Source organism: Hevea brasiliensis, chromosome 10, assembly GCF_030052815.1.
Source record: "Hevea brasiliensis isolate MT/VB/25A 57/8 chromosome 10, ASM3005281v1, whole genome shotgun sequence".
Classification (NCBI taxonomy): domain Eukaryota; kingdom Viridiplantae; phylum Streptophyta; class Magnoliopsida; order Malpighiales; family Euphorbiaceae; genus Hevea; species Hevea brasiliensis.
Genome location: NC_079502.1, coordinates 81,548,855 through 81,572,556, shown reverse-complemented (window position 1 = coordinate 81,572,556; position 23,702 = coordinate 81,548,855). Strand labels below are relative to the sequence as shown.

The 23,702-nt window shown below is 31.8% G+C and overlaps 1 protein-coding gene across 1 annotated transcript; it reads right to left on the bottom strand.

Moving 5' to 3' along the window:
- Positions 1–8,063: 8,063 nt before the first annotated feature.
- Positions 8,064–14,199, bottom strand: LOC110654665 (ribonucleoside-diphosphate reductase large subunit). Its single transcript, XM_021810721.2, has 17 exons — positions 13,719–14,199; positions 12,845–12,906; positions 12,661–12,748; positions 11,960–12,223; positions 11,546–11,786; positions 11,375–11,451; positions 11,073–11,243; positions 10,886–10,978; positions 10,624–10,773; positions 10,454–10,540; positions 10,162–10,326; positions 9,956–10,075; positions 9,271–9,473; positions 9,037–9,186; positions 8,799–8,946; positions 8,506–8,589; positions 8,064–8,425 (listed from the first exon to the last, which is right to left on the bottom strand). Exons 1-17 carry the CDS (start codon positions 13,944–13,946, stop codon positions 8,324–8,326), a joined length of 2,433 nt encoding a protein of 810 aa, XP_021666413.2. The 5' UTR covers positions 13,947–14,199; the 3' UTR covers positions 8,064–8,323.
- Positions 14,200–23,702: the final 9,503 nt, after the last annotated feature.

Here is a 23,702-nt window from a genome sequence, read left to right as displayed (position 1 = left end):
AATGGATTAAATGAGCCGAGGCCACAGCGATGGGTGATCAAACCGGGAAGTGACTGCGAGGTCAGTCGCTGTCCTATTTTTGAGTGAGACCATATGGAACCCCAAGCCTAAGAATTATTATAAAGTTAAGGGTATTATAAAAACCACAGAAAAGAATAAAAAACCAATTCGAAAAATTGAATCAGGGTTTCGGAAGTAATATAGTGCTATCGGTAAAATGGATCAAACCGGTAAAGGGCAAGATGTCAATTCACCCTTAGAGGTGACTTTTGGCCTAAATGTCCGATAAAATATAGGAAATTAATATTTTGAAAATTAGATTATAAAATGATAGAAGAAAATGAAAAAGGAAAAGAAAATTCAAATTTTTCTTAGGAATTATGACATCACTTCTTATGCAAGCATGATCCAATTAATTCTATAATTTTTAATTATACAAAATTGAAGATAAGTTAAAAAGAGATTAAAACAAATTAAAATTAAAAAATTGGTCTTCTTCTTATCCACCCAAGGGCTCCCTCTCCTCTCTCTCTCTTTTCCTCCATAACCAAACATTTTCAAGCTTTCAAAGCTTGAATCCATCCAATAAATCCCATAAATCTCTTAAGTAAATCTTATTCTTGGATCTTGGCAAGAATATTGAGAGTAAAAAGGAAGAGAAAACTAGAAGAATTGAAGACTTGGGAAATCCAAGTGAATCTTCCAATTTTCTCTCTATATTCATGCTTAGGCAATTGAACTAAGTTAGAATTTGTGAAAATTAAACAAAAATTATGTGTTAGGGAATTCTATGAATTTTGGCAGCCATGGGATGTTGGGAAAGATTATGTGTTTTATTTCAATTAACCATGCATATAAGTCCAATTGAGTGAGTAGATGCTGTCGGAATACTTTAATTTCATAGATTGTGACAATTAGTGAATTAGGGTTCTTAACCAATGGGAAATTTGGGGAAAAATTTTGGGATTTGGTGACTTGATGCAAATTGACCTAATTGAGGCTTAAATTGGTCAATTGGTGTGAATTGGGGTGTGATTGAATGATTGAAATTGGAATGGAGTTGTGCATGGTAATGTCTAATTCTGGACAGCTTGACCATGGTCAACTTAAATGACCATAATTGAAATTCTATTGCTCCAATTGGTGTGAAGCCAATTGAAGATGAAAATTAAGACCCAAAGCTACAATTTTCGCGTAGAAACCTAGCCCTAAAACTAACTTTAAGTTGGTGAAAAATTAGGTTGAATCCAGGTCACACACCTTACCACTGTACAGAATTAACCATATGAATAGTACTTGTTTAAATAGTCATAACTTGATGTAGACAGGTCCAAATGACCTAATTTTTATACCATTGGAAAGCTATGACATAGTAGAAAAACTTTCATGAAGAAAACAATTCTAAATTATAACCATAACTAAATCAAATTGCTAACCAAAATTGGCTTATCAAATCTACTAGAACCTAAAATTTGCCCAGAATTCTGGAATTGACCAATCCGGCTAGTTATGGTTAAATGGCCATAACTTGAGCTACAAAACTCCAAATTGAGTAATTCAAAAAGGGAATTAAAGCTAAAACATAAAGGAGCAATTTTAATGAAGGAAAGTTGGCCAAATTTCCACTGTAGAATGTCCAATGGAATAGTAGAACTAAGTAACCCAAAATTGAAATTTTGGAATTTCACTTAAGGAGTTTGGAATTCCAATTGGCAATAAATGCCAACACAATTGTAACCCAAAATATGGTATGCGAGAGTAATTAGAACTAATATGCTTATTAAGTATGAAAACGTCAATATTTTAGCCAATTAGTCAAATGAATAGTAACTACAAATGCACCTAATGCAAAGAATTCAAATGTATAAATCATATTGGGTAGATTAAGGCTAAAAAAATTTTAATTGTTGAATTACTTATTAAAAGTGATTTAATGAGTACTAAAATACTTTAAATTGTGTGTTTCAGTAGAACGAGACACTAGGAAGGACAAAGAAAAAGTGAGTCAAGGCCAAGAGGCGACTCATTTGAGGTTTGTGCACAACAATTAACTTCTATTTGATTTTCGATTTCAATTTTTAATTGAACAATTTATGAAATTTATTTATGACTTCATGGATATCTAATAATTTGGTTGACAAAGAATTTTATGCTGTTAGCCCAAATTTTGGGAAATTAAATTGTATTTGAATTGATGGATATTTTGAGGTTTGGATAATTATTGAAATAGTTTGAAATCACAGTTTCATGACTATATGTTTGAATTCCTCACTAGCTTGCATAGTGGGATGAATTGATTTTGTATTTCCTCTCTAGCTGAAGTGTTGAGATGTGTGTCAGTTGAGGACAAATTGAATGAGTACTCATATATTTGTACTAGCTAGTCTTGGTATTCCTCATTAGGCTTTGGCTAGTGGAATGAATTGGATATTGGAGTCATGACTAAGCTGTGTGATTTTTCAAAATTTATTTTGTGATTATGAAATGAAATTTAGTTTATTTAAGAAATTTTCTGGCTTTAGAAATAAAGCATGATTCTATATGTGCTAATATTCAAATTGATTTACCCTGGAAAAATTGTGATTGTTGTATAAGTTATTATTTTCTTTAAGTTGTGCACCACTAAGTCTTTAGCTCAGCGATAGCTTCTTATTGTTGTCGCAGGTAAAGAGGTAGATAAGGCAGCAGAGTAAGCTGCTTGGAATTGAAGTAACCAGCATTTGGATTTTTATCGGGTATATAGATTATACTCCTATAAATTTTTATTGTAATATATATGTAAATTTGGCTTTAGCAGTTATATAATAAATTTTGGCATTTATCTTTGATCTGTGTAAATCTTTGTAATGTAAAACTGTTTTTTTTATTTAATGAAATATTTAAGCTTCTTTTTATATTTGTCAAATAATGAATTGCAGAGATTGAGATTGTTGAAAATTGAGTTGTGTTGATAATATTGGAGTTTGGAATTGAGATATATATATTGGGAGTGTTTTCATAGGTTTTTGAAGAAACTGTTTTTCCAAATTATAGACGGCACTCGGCCGAATTTTCTGTAAAAGTTGCGAAGATTTTTGAATTAATTAAAAATTTGATTATGACCTAACTTTAATTAAATGTTTTTAATATCTGTTCAAAAGTATCCACCATTTTAAAAAAGAATGGAAATTAGTTTAAAATTCCTTGTAGTAGTGTATTTAATGGGTTATCAGTAGGCAAATTTCGGTAATTCATTAGGCATCATCTTATGCGTTACAGAAGGTAAGGTGTGATAGATCCATTCATTAAGCCAACCCTAATTCACCAAAGAACTAAACCTAAAGATTTGAACAAGATTTTTTTTTTTTTGGGGGGGGGGACGGCCGGCCGGGGCGGAGAGGGAGAGGAACTAATGATGCTACTAGCATCAAAAGTAATTTTCAATTATCATCTGCATGAAGTGGAAGAAGCGAGGGAAAATTAAAATTAAAATTGAAAAAATAAATATTTAAAAATTGAAAAATAAATTTGTTACTAAAAATATCATTTGGTTACTTGAAAATTTTAGTCGACTAAATAAAAATTAAAAAGCATATATTTGATCAAAATTGAAAATTATGCAAATGTTGATTTTTTTTTTTTTATCATTAGCATTTTTGTTCCACTAAACTTTTACCATTTTCTCCATGAAAAAATTTGTTCAAACGAGGCGATAAGAGAACTTATTATCAAACAAAAGAAATTTCTTCACTTACTTTGCAATTTATGTAATATTTTGAGCTCGATTTATTATATTACAACAATTGAAACTTTTAAAATGCTATAACAATTTTTGTGTGAATCTTTATCAATTTTAATAAGAATTTTCATGATACAAATATTGTTAATTATAATTTTTGTAATTTAGTCAAATTTCGACTAATTGTTGTTATAGATATTATGTGAATATCTTTAAATAAAAATTATTTTTTAAAGAAAAATAATAATAAATTTTTAATTAATAATATTAAAATTATCTTTAAAATTGTAAACTCTTAAATTTAAATCTAAATTTAAGTCAATTTAGTCCAAAACCGACAATGTAAAACTAAACATGAAGGTACAAGTCGTATCTTAACACCGACAAATGCCAACCTCTTGAAATTCCATAATCAATTTCTTATTTAATATATTTTGTTTTGACATTTTGGTTTTAGTCTAATTGAGCTTTCTCTCAAACCATACAATAATATACCTTTTGACTTAGAAAAGTATCAAAAGAAAGGGTAACTTACATGATCAATGGCTAATTATGGAATTAATGTAATTAAGGGTTGGTAATAATCCAATTAACGAAAGGTTCAACAACTGCAACCCATTTCAAAGTAATAATTGCATGTAAAAAAACTTTCTCAAATATGAAACTCTTTGATATATAGGAATCTCCATTACTTGCAATTCATGGACAATCAAAGGGCAAAATGTCCATTAATTACAATGTATGGACAGTAAGTCAAAAGTGTCCTTAGCCTCATACCGTTGGTGCCGTTTAAATATTCCCTAGTCACCGTCTGCGTTATTAAAGGACATTAGTATAAGTCAATATTAATGTCCATGTCAAAGTAGTGTAAGCCATCAATAATCGTAAGGATTAAATAATTATATTTTATAAAATTTTAAATGGGATGTAATTAAAAGTGAAGGTATTTAAGTGACTTTTTATATAAAGATTAAGAGTTAAATATTTATAAAATTCAGATATTAAATGAGGTGTAAGTAAAGGTGGGTGTCAATGATTTTTCATGTAAAGATCAGGATTTTCCATACAATTAAATTTCATATAAATTATTTAATATATTTTGTTTTGACATTTTGATTTTAGTCTAATTGAGCTTTCTCTCAAACCATACAATAGTATACATTTTGACTTAGAAAAGTATCAAAAGAAAGGGCAACTTATATGATCAATGGCTAATTATGGAATTAATGTAATTAAGGGTTGGTAATAATCCAATTAATTAAAGGTTCAACAACTGCAACCCATTTCAAAGTCATAATTGCATGTAAAAATAATTGTCAAATATGAAACTCTTTGATATATGGGAATCTCCATTGCTTACAATTTATGGACAATCAAAGGGCAAAATGTCCATTGCTTACAATGTTTGGACAGTCAAAGTCAATAGTGTTGATGCCGTTTAACACTCTCTTGTCACCGTCTATGTCATTAAACGACATGAATGCAAATCAACATTAATGTGTGCATTAAAATACGTGTAAGTCACACTAATTATAAGATTAAATAATTACATTTTTATAAGATTTTGGTGTCAAATAAGATGTGATTAAAAGTGAATATTTTAAGTGACTTTTTACGTAAAAATTAAGGGTTAAATAATTATATTTTTATAAAATTTAAATATTAAATGAAATACAAATAAAGATAATGGTGTCAAATAATTTTTAATATAAAGTTTAAGAGTAAAATGATGCATTCATTTTTTTTTCACATAATTAAATTTCATATAAATTAAGAAAACATATTTTTCATAACTCTCTTTGTTTAATATTTATATAATTATTATTATATTATTTTTCTTAATAAAAATAATGTATTAAGACAAAGAAATAAATATTTATTTATCTTGTCTTAATACTTTAAATTTAAGAAAACAGCAAAGAAAACTCATGAATGCTAATATATATAGCTAAATTGTGCTTAATAAAAAAACACAACAAAAATTAATATTTGTTTGAATTTTAAGAAATAGTAGCACACAACAAAAACAAAAATTTTAATTTTGTTTAAGGTATATTTTAATTTTTATATTCTTATTATTTGAATATTTATTTCTGAAAAAATTAATAAAGTGTGTTGTATATTAAAATTATGACCTCTTTTATGTCATTTAAATTTTTTATTAAAATATTTAAATAATAATTTTATATAAATATTAAATAAATCGAACAATGGGAGCCCAATAACTAGAATTGAAAAAAAAAAATATATATATATATATATATATATATCAAGACAAAACTAAAACAAAAAGAATTGTATAATTGTATGATAATTTCATATATCAAATAGAAATTCTTTTATAATTTAATAATTTAAACTTGTGTGTTTCATTAAAAATAATTTTTATATTTTTTAATGTTTAGGATATTTAAAAAAATAGATCAATTGAAAATATTTTTCTAATTAAGAAAAAAATTAAGATGTTTTAAAAAAAATAGCTTTCTTTTTAAAAAAATTAATTTTTTTTTTCAATTTTGATAATCTAAACACAGACAAAGTAATTAATATTAGGTAATTATACTTAACGGTGGAGGTTTCATTAGGATAACACTGAGACTTAGTGGAATAGGAATAATAAAGGTTTGTAAGTTTACGTTAATCAGTCAGAGTAGGATTAATACTTTATTATAAAAAAAAATCAGATGAGATAAATAAGTAACTATTTAATATTGAATTATGAGAGCAAACACGTGATAAAGAAAAACCAACTCAATAGCAAAAGAAAAACATAAAATCTTCATTGCATGAATAGAATTTAATGATAAGAAAACACAAAAGAATGTCAAAATCTTCATTCTCTCACCCAACTTAATAGAATGAAGGTTTCAAGTCAATGCTCTTGTCCAGAATCTATCACAAACCCAATACCAAAAACAACTACACAAAGAAGTTTCGTCAGAGTTCTAGAATCAGACTACTTGTCGTTTCATTAGGTAAGGGATTTAATGCTAACCTGCTATTTTCTGAAATTTTGAATGAATTCACAATCATAGCCAACCCTGCGCACGGCATTGACCGCCAAACTTGCATAGCTCAACCGTAAATCCTCAAGTACTAGTCGCCCATGCATGAGTTGCAAGAGTTGATTATTTTAATATTAAAAAAAATTAATAAATAATTTTGATATATTATTATATCAAATATAACATTTTAAAATATCCAAAATTAACATTGCTTCTCACACTAAATTTGCAAATATTAATAAAGCATGCATTAGGCTTACTTATTTCAATTTAAACAAATGAAAATTGCAAATTCTTAACTATGTTAGATAGTCAATCAATTAATCAAATAATTTGCAATAAAATTAAATATTAGGGGAGCAAATAAATTAAGTAACTTTAATTCAATAATACTAAAGTTATCTGCTCTACAAATAAAAAAGAATCTAGTAAAAAATTTAAAAATTAAGATTTAATTCAATAATGAAAATAAATAATAAATTACATGTCACAATTTAAATTTATGGTTAGATTGACACTAAGACTTCAAATAAATCCATGGGTTTGAAAAGTTATCACTTTATTGGCCTATCGAAAGCCTTCTTCCTCTTCCATCCACGTTTAGAGATATCGCGAACTAACTAGCGTTTTCACAGACATTCTTATTAAATCATCAACTCTGATACTCAAAACATTTAAGGAGAATCTTACAATTGAGTCTTATAAAAGAATACACTCATAAATTTGACATCACATCTAATCAAAAAATCTTGAGGCAACTATCTACTAACCCAACAGAATCAATTGTCAACAATGATCAAACAATTAAAATATATAAGCACATATAACCCAATTCCATCCAAAGTCTACAGAGGATATGCTTTTGATGATGGAAGATCTATAAGGCCTTGAACCTTGTGATTACAGGGATCATAGACAATGTTTATTCTGATTTTGTTGAACAATCATAATAATTAAATCAGACCCAAGAGATTGAGAATTCCCCTGGTTGATAAAAGCCATCAATTTCTTGCACTTTTGGGCCAGGATTAAATTTTTTTTTTCTTTGGGTTTGCTTAGAGAAGGTGAGTTTTGAGCCCATAAGCCCCAGAGAATGAAAAGGATTCAAATGGCATTGGGGCCATTCACAATTCACGGAACCATTTTTTTGCTTGCTTAGTCAGCTAAGTTATTCAGGTTAACCATGACATTGCCAGGTTCAGGCAGGCAACTTTGAACAAAAATAGAGTGAATGGGACTGCAAGTGTGGAAAGATGTGTTAACAGGAAAATTTAATGTTTGAAAATGGCTACAAATGAACTATTAGAACTGCCTAAATAACCATCCCACTGGAAACAAGATAACTAATAATTTCCATGACGGCAATTGAAATTCCAGTTCCAGCCAGCCTTTAAAACATATACAAATTACCAAGTATAGCGCCATATTTAACAACCATAGCAAACTAAAGCTATACAATAAGTTATCCAAGTCAAAAATACGACCCATGTAACTAATATCTTAAAGTCCTCTAATACATTTTCTTGCTTCAACAAACTTCTTGTGACTTCCAACATGCTAGGATAACCTTAACCAAAAGATAAAACTCTTTCAAGCTTCTCTAACTTCCACAAGCCATGCACTCTTCACGATTGGCAAGAGAGCAAACCACCTGAGCCATTTTGGTATCATCATCTTCAGCACCCACCTTCTGCTTCTTTTCCTGCATTACCAATAAATGACATTCAATAAAATACACAAGCAGGAATGTTTAGAACTCTTGCAAAAGTAATTGGTAATTACTTTAAGAAGAGAAGTATCAACAGTGAACTTGATGGCATCTGCTGCAGCACGTGATCTTAGATAATACATTCCCGTCTTTAAACCCTATCACACCACAAATAGGACAAAAAAACAAATTAACGAGTGGATCAGCATTAGAGCAACAAGTTAATACTAACTGCAGTAGGGGAAAGTCGGGCAGGCATGAAAATTGCTTGTGTCAGATGAGAGATACCAAACCACCCAGTTCTCCCCAGTTGAGTATACATAACCTCCATAACTATCACAACTGTAGGTATTATACCAATTTGTACCTTGGACCAAGCATAGAAGTGCAAGGAAGTTAATTTTCCAAAATTGGGTTGATCCATGTGTATGTTAAGGCTTTGACTCTGATCTATATAACATCCTCGATCAACTGCCATATCTACCAATGTTTTCTGCTTGATCTCCCAAACAGTCCTAATTGCCAAAAGAATTGTCTTAGCCTAAGAGGGAAAAAGGGAGAGAACTGGGGGACAATAGACATGACAAAAAAACACTTATCCATACTTGTATATAAGCTTCAATTCATCAGGGATTTCTGGAATTTTCTGAACAGAGCCATCCTCATAAATTATTTTGTTCTTGAGAGCAGGAGACCAGAGACCCATCTCAGTTAAGTCATGAAGTAGATGTTTGTTGACAACAACAAATTCACCACTGCAGAAAGATATAGAATTAGATGGCTACGCTAGAAAACTCATCAATGACGTAGGTTGAATAGAATAGGATGTTATAGAAAACCTTAAAACTCTGCGACTATAGATATTGGAAGTGTATGGCTCAAAGCACTCATTGTTTCCAAGAATTTGACTGGTTGAAGCAGTTGGCATTGGGGCCACAAGAAGTGAATTTCTTACTCCATTCTTCGATACCATTTCCCTAAGGGCATCCCAGTTCCATCGACTTGTTGGAGTTACACCCCACATGTCAGGCTGTAGAATTCCCTGGACAATTTAGTGGACATTTCAGAGCTCAGCAAATAGTGACAAGGACTTCTGCAGTCATACAGATTTTTTTTTAAAAAAAATACACAGGAGTTGGAACTTAACAAAGGAGCTTTTCAAACAGCATCTGACAATAAAATTTATCAATACCATTAATAGACCAAATTATTTAGGTATTTCCCAAACGGAGAAGATAAGGAAACATTTACTCAATAATTGTGAGCTAAATGGATCAGAAGCAATCAAAGGTTAATGGCAGGACTTTTTTTAATTCATCATACAAAAAAAAAGGGAATATAAAAATTAAAAATCAACTAAGAACTGTATTCACATACTTACGGAGTTTGCAGTTTGAACCAATGTGTTTTAGCTCAGTAGTAATGAAATACTCTTTAATAATATAAGGTCTTAAGTTCAAGTCTCAGGAGTCAAAAGAACCACAAAAAGAAAAAAGAGCTTGCAGTATGAAACATTTGGCATACCTTGCTTACAGGACTTCCTTCATATGTTTCATAGGGACCATCTCTTGCAGCTATCTTAGAAGAAGCTTTTAGAGCATGGTAATAAATGGTTTCAAATATATCCTTATTCAGCTGTTGAGCCTGTAATTAATTTAGACAAAACTATCAAATCAAGCAACTTATTGAAGCTATAGTTCAAGTAAAATATCAGATGGAGTAAGTTTTACCTCTGGCGAATCAAATGCCATTCCCAGTAAGATGAAGGTGTCTGCTAGACCCTGAACTCCAATGCCAATGGGCCTATGTCGAAAATTTGACCTTTTTGCATTTTCAACAGGGTAGTAATTAACATCAATGATTTTGTTAAGATTGGAGGTAACTACTTCAGTAATCTGTCTCAAAAGCATAAAGAACTTATTACTACAAGCCAAGTTTATCAAAGAAAATCTCAGGCTCCATAAAGTATTAATAGTGCAGGCATGAATTCCAAACAAGTTGCTTCTAACAAGTAGAACAAACCTCTGCTAGTTTGTCAAAATCAAAGTATCTATCCTTAGAACCTCTACTTCCAACAAGCTTAGATGGATGTGACTCCATTGGAACACCCTGAAAGAATGCAAAGCAAAATTAAACCACAAGTAGCAAGACCACAAGGAAAATTATTTAAATAGGCTCAAGCTATGGCTTACGTTTTCTCTGACAAATCGAGGTAGAGCAATAGATGCCAAATTGCACACAGCAGTTTCTGTTGGACTTGTATATTCAATTATCTCAGTACACAAATTTGAAGATTTTATGGTACCCAGATTCTGCTGGTTACTTTTTCTATTGGAGGTATCCTAAGGGAGGTGAAAGTATAAACAAACAAAAGCAATACAAATCAAACCAAACCAAGGAAGACAAACATTTTATGAAATAATAATCTAATAGCAATTTGTTTACATAGATCACCTTAAAAACCATATAGGGGGTCCCAGTTTCTATCTGGGATTTCAAAATTTCAAACCAGAGGTTCTGTGCTTGGACAACCTTCTTTGCCTTGCCCTAAGTATAGAACATGAGAATCATTACTAATCAAAATTGAATAAGGACAAGAAAATACAAAACTTAAAACCAAGTAAAGCAAATTAAAATTTACCTCTCTCTCATATTGGGTATACAGTTTGTCAAATTCTTCACCCCAACAATCTGACAAACCTGGAGCCTCATTAGGGCAAAATAATGACCATTGCCCATTACTTTGAACTCTTTCCATAAAAAGATCAGGCACCCAAAGTGCATAGAATAAATCCCGAGCCCGGTGTTCCTCCTGCAAAAGAGGAAAAAAAAAAACTCTTAATATTAAATGGTAAGGAACCTAGTTGCAATAGAAAGAGACGCTAAATTGGATAGAAAAAAAACAAGGCGATAATGAAGAATTTTTCTGCTTTTCAACCATACCTTCCCATGGTTCTTTCTGAGATCCAGATACTCAAATATATCAGCGTGCCATGGTTCCAAGTACACAGCAAAAGCACCTACAGCATCATAACTGATAAGCAATGGTTCAAAGGAGCATCATCAAGTGCCAGATTTCCAATGAAAATGTGAAGCATGGCAGTATGAACATACCTTTCCTCTTGCCTCCTCCTTGATCAACATAACGGGCAGTATCATTGAACACCCGTAACATGGGAACAATACCATTAGATGTCCCATTTGTTCCACGAATATAGCCGCCAGTAGCACGAATATTGTGAATAGAGACGCCAATTCCTCCAGCAGATTTGCTGATAACAGCACACTCCTTCAAAGTATCATATATGCCTTCAATACTATCATCTTTCATGCATACCAAAAAGCAGCTGCTCAACTGTCAAAACGGACAAACAAAGAATGTGTTAGATAATTGTTGAGATTGAAGTAAATACCTAAACGATTCAGTCAAATCTCAGTAAGCAAGCCTTTCTTGAGAGTCAGATAAAATAAGAAGAGGTAACGTGGAAAAACTTCCAAGTACAAGTATCTAATTGACATAAAACATACCTGGGGCCTTGGTGTTCCAGCATTGAAAAGGGTGGGAGAAGCGTGTGTGAACCATCGCTGAGACATCAAATGATAGGTTTCAATAACCGAATCAATATCATCCTTGTGAATTCCAACAGCAACCCTCATTAGCATGTGCTGAGGTCTCTCCACAACCTTCCCTTGAACTTTTAAGAGGTAGGACCTTTCCAGGGTCTTAAAGCCAAAGTAATCATAGTTGAAGTCCCGATCATAAATGATTTCACTGTCCAGACAAGCAGCATTCTGAGGCAAATCAAACAATTGTTAGCAGCAATTGAAAGTCTTACACTAGACTTTCCATCATCAAGTAACAGATATTTTGATTCCCACTACAAGTAAAGCAAACAATTGGTTTTCAGGTGTGAATCCCAGCATCAATAAATGTCTTAATAACTACAAAAATGACCATTCATGCAGCTCATTTCCATTAACAATAACTACAACTGTAAATTAAGGTACAATTTTCCCCTTTGTCAATTGGTTTTGTATGATTGTTTAATTTACCATTGCACACAGCTAACATGCACCATTTTTAATTAAAAAAATGATTTTTTAAAAAAGAAAAAAAAAGGGCTGAATAGAACCAACAGTTGATTTAGAAATAGCAACATACCTAAATAAAGATCTAAATACACATGAAGGGGGGAAGAAAAGTTTCACAATGCAACCGCATATAATACCTTCACGATTATCTCATAAACATCATCAGCAATCAAAGGAGCCTTTAGTCCAGATCTCTCATTAAAATGGTTGTACATGATTTTAATCCTGTAACAGCCACCAAAACAGAACAAATGAAACAGTTTCAAAAGGTGAAGCTCATAGGTTAAATAAAATGAGGGTTTGTTATCAGAAAGAACTTACGTCTCTGAAAATGATTTCTTTGTGTTCTTGTGCAGATTTGAAATAACAATCCTTGCAGCCAACTGCATGAAAACAAAAAAAAAATTGTAAATAAACAAGAGATGTAAACCATTTTTGTCATATCAAAATAAGATAAAAGTTCCATGAAGAAAAATCAATGATATATCTCACTAGTCCTAAAAAAAATTAACTCAAGCACACTAACCATTAATCAGAATAAAAAGCCTCAAAATCAGAAATGAATTGCTTGGAAACACATAAAAGGCGCTCTTACGGAAATCAAGATGCCAAGGCTCCTTTTCCTTCTCAAACATAATTAAAAAATATCATAAAGTGTCTTATAAAACCAAATCAACATCAAACCACCACCTCCTCCCACTAAAAAACAGCTAATTTCAAGGAAACATTAGAAATAAAGATGCAATAATTAAATCACTGCAAATTCTTAATTTTCATTTAACAATCCCATCAAGTGCATAAAATCTAGCATAGTAATTAACAGATCAACCCTGAAGGATCCCTATTATTCCCTAGAGCAAAAAGACTCAACAAAGCAAACGACCAGAACAAAGCCTCGCTAATTTAAAAAATAAAAAGAAATTATGAAACATTCAAGTTGCAAGGTAGTAAGATTAAAACCATAAAGTGCAAAATATAGTGTTCTACAAAACAAAGCAATTCACAACATTCGAACAATTCACACAGAAAATCTTAATTTGCAATCCCTAATCCCATTAAATGTGCAAATGTAAGCATAATACTTGAGATCAATCCTCAAAAACCCTACCCACAATTATCATCTCAGCTGAAACAAACAGATTTAAAAAAGCAACTCATCAGGTGCCACAACCACAAGATAAGAATCAAAACTCACAGAGGCATAGTCAGGATGATTGGCAGTCATGGCTGCAGCAGTCTCAGCAGCCAACTCATCAAGCTGGCTGGTAGTGACGCCCTTGTAGACACCAGCGCACACTTTCTGTGACACAAGGACGGGATCACAATGCTCTATGCTAAGCCCATAGCTGAGCTTCTTCAATCTGGCAGTAATCTTATCAAAATGCACCGACTCTTGCCTCCCATCTCTCTTCACCACATACATTTTCCTCTCTGACGACTTTTATCAAACAGGTTTTAGCCACAGGGACAGAGAGGAAGGAGAGGAAGGAGAGAGTTATATAGAGTTAGCGAGCCAGTGAGACGAGATAGATTGTTTTGAATTTTAGGGATTTATTAATTTCCCACTCCAAGCGGATATTTGAAATTTTCGCGCCAAAATGGTGAAGGAGCCTGTTTGCTTTTTCTTCTTCAATGGAGTCAATGTGTTGTGCGCTGGATGAGTACAGGAGCTGTGGGTGTGGCCTGGCCCACTAGTTGTTAGCTTTCTTATAAATAAATGAATTTTGAATGGTTTGGTATTATTTTTTTAAATTTATTTATTAAAAAATATTAAAAAATAATTTAAAATTAAATTTGATGAGTTGTAATAATAAGAGTATTAAAATAATAAAACCATTTTTCTTAAATTTTTTTTCAACACTATTTAAAATGATACTTTTATTTAAAACAGTAGTTTCACTCTTTTAAACGTCATGCCAAAATAAGTATTTTATCTTCTAATTGGTCTATAGATATATAAAAATAAATTAAAAAAAAGAAAATAATTAGAGAAAAATAAAGAGGTTTTTTTTATTTGTAAATAGAGAAAAAAAATAAAGAAGCAATAAAAATTAAATTTTAATTGTTGTTGGGTATTTTAATTTGAAGAGATTAAGAGAAAATGTATGAAAATATACTTTTTTATTTTAAAATTATAAATATTTTTATATATGAATAATAAAAAGAGAAAATAATAAAGGGTAGAATAATAAACAAAAGTCATGGCCTAAGCCTAAAAAGTCTCTGATTATACTCATTTCATTTGGCAATACTCATAGGATTCAAGTGAAGCAGGCCCCATAGAAAAGGCTCAAATTGAAGAATTTATTCTTGCTCTCTTGAACCCTTATAATATCTCTATGGACGACTTGCATAACTCAAACACTATATTCCAATTTAGTTACAAAATCATCTTCACCTGGCTTTGTGAATTTTATTTTTTCTATTTCTTTATTCTCTTCTTGCAGGAAAACTAAAAAAATCATTGAAAAGCATCATTTATATATATATATATATATATATATATATATATATATATATATATATATATATATTCAACAGGCCAAATCTCAAATTTTTGAAATTGAAGTAAACCTAACCTATCACAAACAAAAATAAACACTATCAAATAATCCTTTTGATCATTCTTTTCCATTTTCCTCATTCTATATCTTATAACCAGATCACCAAACATTCAACTCATCACTTGTATTCAAACTATTCCTCTTATCTTCATGGCCAGCTCTTCTAGACCCTCGACTTCCAATACTCCTGTGCAAAAAAAGTTTTAAATTGACAAACTTTAAATGTAAAAGCTCATAACAGTTTTCTATAAAAGATAGATTCAAAGACTGACATAGTTTGGGTTATTCAACTTTTCCATAAAGATTCTTGTACTATGGTCCTTATTTGCAACCACAATTTTTTTAAGATTAAAATTTTATCTATAAATTTTAATGTATTTTAAAACAAATAATATTTGTTCTTTTAATTTTTTTTTATATTTGTTTCAATCTATGTACTTTTATGTAAATTTCATTATTTTTTATATTATTTAGTTTTAATCACTTAACATTTAAATTTTTATTTTAATTCTTATATTTTTATTAAAATTTAATTTATTTTCTTTTTAATATTTATTTTTGACCTTCTAAAAATGATTATCTAATTTCGCGCCTCCTAACTAACTCATAAAAATACAATAATCTTTTCCCCTCTATGTCTTTCCAAATAAAGAAAAATAAATATACTTTCCTTTTTTTTCTACCTATCTAAGAAAAATAATAAATAAAAATATTATTTATTTCCTATCTTTTATTTTCTTCCTTCATTGCCGCTAAAAAATTTCCCAAACATAGTGTTGAGTTTTGATTGTATTGGATTTTGAGGGACAAATGGTAGTAAATGTTTGGCACTATCTTATTTTTTTGGAGTAAATTACACAAACGATACCCTAATTTTAGGGTATATAATAATAAGGTACCCAAAATTTAAATTGTAACAAAAAAAAAACCAACATTAAATAATGTAACAGTAAGTTCCTATTACTTGCTACAGCCGGTTACTCAGTTTTATGCTAATGTAGCTTGCCAACATGGGTGCTTCTTTCTCTTGTAATATGTTGCTAACGTGGATTACTCTCTCCATTTCCCTTCAAACAACATATTCACTTCTCTCTCTCTCTCTCTCTCTCTCTCTCTTTCTCTTTCCAAAAATGCTCTCTATCTGTGTATCTCTCTCTCCATACAGCTCTTTAAAGATCAAAGATCAGATAATCTTTTCTTGGTAGCTCTTACGGCAATAGTATGTCACTTTTCAACAAGAGATGTTTGTCACTAAATGGCAATCCTTTGTGCAACTGTGATAAAGAAGCAAAGTTAACTTCTTAGACTAATTAACACCCTAGAAGGAGGGTATCCTAAGTATAGGGTAAATGAAAATGAAAATTCAATTTGCATGAAGATTGATTTTTTGTGTTTTTTTTTTTATTGAAAATGAAAACTGAAATTTGAATTATTTTGTGGCTTATTATGTAAAAGAGAAATTGTTATAGTTTTTTAAAAAGGGCTAACCCAAAATTCCCAAGAGAAGTAAATGCAATGATTGTAGGGTTGCTAAATCGAATTAATAGAATAGAGAGAGAAAGGAAAGCAGAAAATGAGGCAAAATGAAAAAAGAAGGAGAAAATAAAACTACAATGGAAATGGGTGTTTTGGGATATACTTGTGATATGTTTTGTGAAAATTGTGTGTTGTAGGAACTGAGATATATTTTGTGAAGATTGAGTGTTATAGGAACTGAAATATGCTTATGTAAAGATTGTGTGTTATAGGAACTGAGAAAGGAAATTAGTTTTTTTGGGTGGCTATTTTTGAGACAAAGTTATACATGGCTCTTATCTCTATTATGGTAGTGTAAGATTAGGTTACTTTATGTATGGTGTTTAGGTTGTAGTGGCTGTTGGTTATAGGTTTTTTGTTAGGAGTATAAGTGTTATGTGTGAAATGAAATCAATTATTATGAACTGTGTTGTTACTTTTTGTAACATCCACTAAGTCCCTATAGTCAGAATTCCTACCATGTGTGAGAATTTTGATAAATCTTAGGGGTTTAAAGATGAGTGGTGATTATGATGAGAGTCTTAGTAGTGTTGTAAGATTTGTTTTAGTAGGCTTGGAGGAGTGCAATTGAAAGTTTAAGGATAAAATCTTTATTTTGGGCAGAATAACTTTCGACAATTAAAAGTTAGAAAGTCCTATTTAGGCAAGGGTATAAAAGCCTCAACGGACGAAATTTTAAGGAGAAGCTTTAAAATTTCATCTGGACAGGTACTCATCTTCCTCTCCTTTCTTTCTTCTCCTTTCCTTGTCTTCAAAATAGGATATTAACTTGAAATAATCATTTTTGATGGTCTTATATGTTGGAGAGTAGAGGCTAGTAAAGGATTGGCAAAGAAGTAGGAAGAATCTAAGAAATCTTTTAAGTCTTCTGTTGGAGGGGAAAAAGATATTAGAGTTACAATAGGTAGCTTTCTTCCTCTTACTTAAATCTCCTTCTTACTTGCACTTAATTACAAGAAATTTATTCTTTGGGTTGCATGCATTTGAGAAATTTGGTGGAGAGTCATGAATCTTGGGTATGTAAATTGTTTGAAAATGATTTTGAGGGATTGTGGATGCATGTTCAAGTTTGTTGTTGAGAAGTTCAAATTGAGATTAGGTAAGTTAAATTATCCTTCTTTAATTGCTTGTTTTGATAAAGAGTTTATGGGCTATCTAATAAATTAAGAAAAATCAACTGTTCTTATGAGTTTGAGTGGTCAAGGGAATATCGAATTCATGCGTGTTATGAAGGTCTTAAAAGACCATTTCAAATCCCTTATGTGTGGATACTTGGGCAAAGGATAGGGTATACAAAATAAAAAGTTAAATTTCCTTGCTGAATCTAAAAGAGATCAATTAATGAATTTTGAATGCACGTGACTTGTATGAGTAAGGTAAGTATATATGTATGATAAGTATGTGTTTGATGGGTTAGAGTATGCCTTGGGACTACAAAGATTGAGTTTAGGTGTGTTTTGGTGCTTTTGAATTGCTGCAAATTCATGTTTAGGAATCCAGAAATTCCTAGATTCGATAGCCAAAAGTGAATAATTCAACTGCCAAAGTAGCTATTTTCTCATGGAGACATTTTATGATATGGATTTTGACATCCAAAGTCCTCCACTTTGGCAATCAAAGTAGCTTCTATCAGCAAGTTTTCTCTTTTGTTTCAAAAGCTCCAAAACCTATTTTCTTGTACCTAAATGATTAAGTATTATTAGCAGGATGTATAGAGTTATAAAGATTTGGATACCTCACTGGGGTCCATATTTTATAGGATCAGATTTGAGAGACCCGGAAATTGCAGCTAATAAGGAAGCTACGGTACGTGTTTGTTGTGTGGTAGGCTTAAAGAGGTGAGTAAAATTGACTGGTGGCTGTCGAATGCACCATAAATTAAATTAACTGAAATTACCAATTATGAAATGTTTTCTACAGTAAATAGTAAATCTAGGTCAAACTCTAGAGACTGAATTATTAAATTTCGTGCGTTTGTGTAATGGAAAAAGAAACAAAGGTTGGGGGGGGGGGGTAATTTGCAATCCAAAGAAGAATTCAAAAATCAAAAATTAAGATCTAAAATTAAATAAGAAATTCTCAAATTAAACAAACTTCAGTCAAAGGTAATTCGCATTCCAGTGCATTGATTCGATCATAGACAAAAGAAATACAGTTATCTCTTATTGAATACTTAACGTAGATTTACCAAACAGCGAGATAAAATCCCTAACTTCCCTATACTCATCAATTTAAGCCCAGCACTCTTGTTGACTCTAATTATTAACTGAACTGGTATTAAGAAATCCTCATCAAATTAATAACTGCTTTAAGAATAGGAAGTAGTTAAGCTGAACAATAATTTATGAAGCATAAATCATTTAATTCACTATATTGTTTCCTTAGGTTATTATCAAAAACTGGGATTATAATCAATAAAACCTAATTACTACTTATTTTAATAGTTTGATTAAATGATTATAGTATGTATAGTTACAGACGACTATTAATTAGCCGCCTTAAGCTAGACTTGCACCACTAAGATATATGCTTAGCACGATGTGTTTTTACCTTGTATAGGTACTGAAGCTGAGGGTTCACAAAGAATAGATCAGTAAAGTCTGTATCAAAGGAGCAATATTTTGTCAAGAGATTAATTAGAATTGGTTTTCTTTATTTGTAAATGATTCATTTTGTATAAGTTGTATAAATATCTAATGATGAAAAAACAAATTTGTATTTAAGTGAATGATGTGATATGTAAAGTTTGTATTCCATTTATGTCATATATGATGGAATATTCATATGCAATTGAGATATAATTCTTATTACAGGTTATGAAATTACAGGTAATGCTCCCGGTTCAGCTGTTATGCTGCTGAATCGGGGGTTGTTGCAAATCACATCCTGTTGTGTTATAGATTTGCAAAATACCAATAACTAAATTTTTAATTCGTCTAAGAGTATTTTACTAAAAATAATAGCAGACTTTTATAAATTGATAACTTGCTCATTGATGGCTGCATATTGATTCAGAACTTAATGTATCAATGTAGCTTCATGATTGTTAGCTTTCGAAAAAAATAATGGAGTCATCTGCGAAAAGGAGGTGAGTTATGACATAACCTCTTCTAGAAATGCGTTGACCAAAGATGTCAATCTCTTTAATCAAGTGAGGCAAACCTTCTGCACAAAATGAAAAGAGATAAGGGATCACCTTGTCTAATGCCTTTTGTGGGAATGAATAATTATTTATGACGTCCATTTAACCGAACATAATAAGAGACTATTGTACCACATTCCATGATCCATGAGATCCACCATGGATGGAAACCAAATTTAGTGAGCATATGAGTAAGATATGGCCATTCCATGCATTCATAAGCTTTGCTGATATCTAGTTTAACAGCCATTCCCCAATTATTATTAATCCGTCTACTTAAGAAATTATGCATAATTTCATGAGAGATGAGAATATTGTCTAAAATAAGCTGACCTCTAATATAGGCACTATGTTCTTCCCCAGTAAGATCATCCATGAAAGGTTGCAACCTATGAACCAAGATTTTAGGAATGATCTCATAAAACATAGAGCATAAGCAGATAGGACGAAGATCCTTTATAGTTTGCATATTTTTTACCTTAGGGATAAGAGAAAGCACAATATGATTAAAGGCCCAAAGAATTTTACTAGTATTGAAAAATTCAAGAATAGTTGCTGTCATATCTTCCTCCGGACTGTGCTAATAAATTTCATAGAATCAACTAGTGAAACCATCTGCCTCAGGAGTTTTGGAGGGATTGATAGAAAAAACTGCCTTTTTTACCTCTGTCATAGAAATAGGCTTGATCAACTCATTATTCATATGTGGTGTGACCCGTGGACTAAAATTGGGCAACATATCATCATTGATGATAGGATGACAGGTGTATAAATATGAGACTAGTGTTACATGGTCACTGCCTTAACATTATTATAACCATAATTCCAATATCCATCAGTGACTTGAATAGCCTTAATAAAATTCCTTCTTTTCCTTTGAATAACTTGAGCATGGAAAAATGATGTGTTTTTATCACCCAATTTAAGCCAAGTTTGTCGAGACTTTTAAGCCCAAAAAGGTTTCTCTCATTGTACTTCTACCGCACCATAGAGACATTAGTGCCATTGGAATTTAATTTCTTTTGAGTAATTTGTGATTGAAGATCATTTATACTTGAGAGGGCATTTGATTATGCAATTTACGCCACTGAGTAAGTTCTTATTTGCACTTTTTCAGTTTAGAGAAAACTTGAAAGAGATTAGGACCTGCATGTTGCATTTTCCAAACTTCTAAATAACTTGTTCAATGTTTGCATTGTGCTTCCATCAACCATCAAATCTAAAAGGAGTTTTAGATTTTAACTTGTGATGAGAAGTTGTGATTAACAATGGCCTGTGTTTTGATCCTTGATCTTCCAAATGGGCAATAGTAACTATAGGAAAAGATATGAGCCATAATCATGTAGCTAAGCATCTATCCAACCATTCTTGAATACTATTTATACCATCTCTCCTATTGTTCCAAGTAGTAGAAGGTTCCAGAAAACCAATATCTACTAACCCCCTTCATCCACGAAATCCCTAAAAAGTTGTAATTTGTAATGGGAATGAGGATTTCCAACTAGTTTCTTATTAGTAAAGAGAATAGAATTGAAGTCCCTTCCCACAATACAATCCATATGCACAAAAGATTTATAGTTCAAGCTTCAATTTGTAGAAATTTTCTCCCTCTTACTCCCAATTGTGTGGCTAAGGACCTTTCCTTAGACTCTCTTTCACTTTCTTCCTCTTCTCCTTTTAAATTAGGGTAATCTCTGCCCTATTTAGACTTCTTTTGGCCTTAGGAGATAAAAACCCAATCATATCAATAATTAAAACTTTTGACAGCTCATCACATAAGGCCAAGCTTGTGTCTGCGTCATGATTGTCTATGGTCGAGCTCCTCGACAGATCTTTATACATGAAAATATGCTTCCAAATCCAGCAGATTTACACTCTCTTTCCAACTTAAAATAGGAGTCTTTCCTACTAAAATTACATGCTAAAATTAAAAAGTCCTAAAATAACTAAAAGACAAACACTAAAAAGTAAAAATAAACAAATAACAAAAATTAATTAAAAACCAAATAAAATTAACTAAACATAGGTAAAACAAACAAATAAAACACATAAAACTATATTTTAAAATACAACATATCAATTGACATTATTATTCTTTTGCTATAGTATTGTAATTATTATTATGATCTAAAAAATATTATAAAAAATATTCATAATTGTTAGTCTAATGAATGAGTAAATTTGGTTGATAAATAACAAATAATTAAATTTATTCTGATCTTAAATTTTGATATAATTTATAACATATGTAACAAAAAAAAAAATAAATAATAAAAATAATTTTGGACCTAATTGTAAACCCCTAAAAAGTTGAGGGACTAATAGTGTAATTAGAAGTTTAAAAAAAAAAAATTTTAACGCAACACAGCCCCTCCCTCCCATCTCTCTCCCTCTCCCTCTCCGTTCACTGCGTCTCCGGCCGACCCAGTGGCTCGCGACGATCGGCAAACGGTCAGGCGAGCTTCCAGTGGTCCCCAGCAGCACCGGCAACCCCCTGGACAGTGAACGGCGGTGAGAGGAGGCCTCAACGCGTGCGGCAGTTACGTCCCTTCAGGCGTGATTCCGGCCGTTGCCGGCTGCGTTTCGGCCAGTGGAGGGTGGCGTGATACTCCTAGGACCACTGGCATCCCATCCCGACCGGCAGTGCTCCGTTTCAGGGAGGTTTTCGACGAGCTTCGAAGAGAGAGAAAAAGGAGAGAGAAAATTTGGGCAGTGGCTTTCCAGCCACTTTTCCGGCGATCTGACCGTCGAATCGGAAATCCGAGGCCACCGATGGACTCAGGATTATGAGATCTTCAAGATAGGATCGGTCCCGCTCTGATCGGACACCGTTTGAAAAAGGCGACAATCAGACGGTCCAGATCGCTTGGTGAGATTTTTGAACTTTTTCAATTTTTAAAATTTAAAATAATTTTATAATAATTATTAATACAATTTGGACTTAATTTAGATGCAATTGGATCGAGGATAGCTCACTGGCGCCGATACTACATTTTCAGCTAGATCTGGCTGCCCGATAGCCCGTCTCAGAACGTGGTCGATATTACAGTCAATCCTAGCATTTTTAGACGTTCTGGACGCGTTCCAGGTGTCAGAATTGGCATAGGTAAACCGGAACTCCAAATTGCTCATTTCTGGCTAATATCGATTTAGAATAAAATTCATAAAATATTTGTGGATGATTAGAAAATTATAATTTCTTTTGTAATAGCCTTATAATATTATTAAGGACCGCGGGGCAAAATTTTAAAAATTTTAGAGCTCGTTTGGATAGTTTTTATAAAAGGACTAGTTATGGGGGCTAAATTATAATTTTTCAAATTGTGGATTGTTGACTGTTTGGGTGGGTCCAGGAGGAGCCTTGTGATGTGATTGAGTTGTGATTGTGTGATTGGCAGATATAGAAGTGTATTTTGAAGCCTTTTTCAGGTTGGGTAGGTCCCAAGTATACGAGAAACTCTGCCGGATTTCCGGCATGAATTAGGCTGTCTATTGCCTCTTTAGAGTTTTATTTTGACTTAGTACTAATAAATTTATAATTTAATTATTAGGTGATCGATGTCAGCTATTTTCCTCCATTCAGCAGCCACAATAATCCTCGGTGTACTGTGAGTAAAATATTAATTTTAATTATAATTTCGATATTATTATATGTTCAAGCATGCCCATGCATCACTTATAAATATGTATCTATGTAGTTAAACTCTAGGCACGTTTTATGTTGCATTCACAACTGTTAAAGTGCTATGGATGTTGTTGTGGTAATTTGGAGCAGTGTGAGTGAGTTGGCGTGTGTGTGGTATGGTGTTGGCTATGGATAGGATGGGTAGACACGGCTTGAGATCTTCGCTGGGACCTGGTCCTTTGGGGTAGACATGGCTTGAGTTCTTCGCTGGGACCCCGATTTGGTTTATTAAGCGAAAGTCTGGCTTGAGTT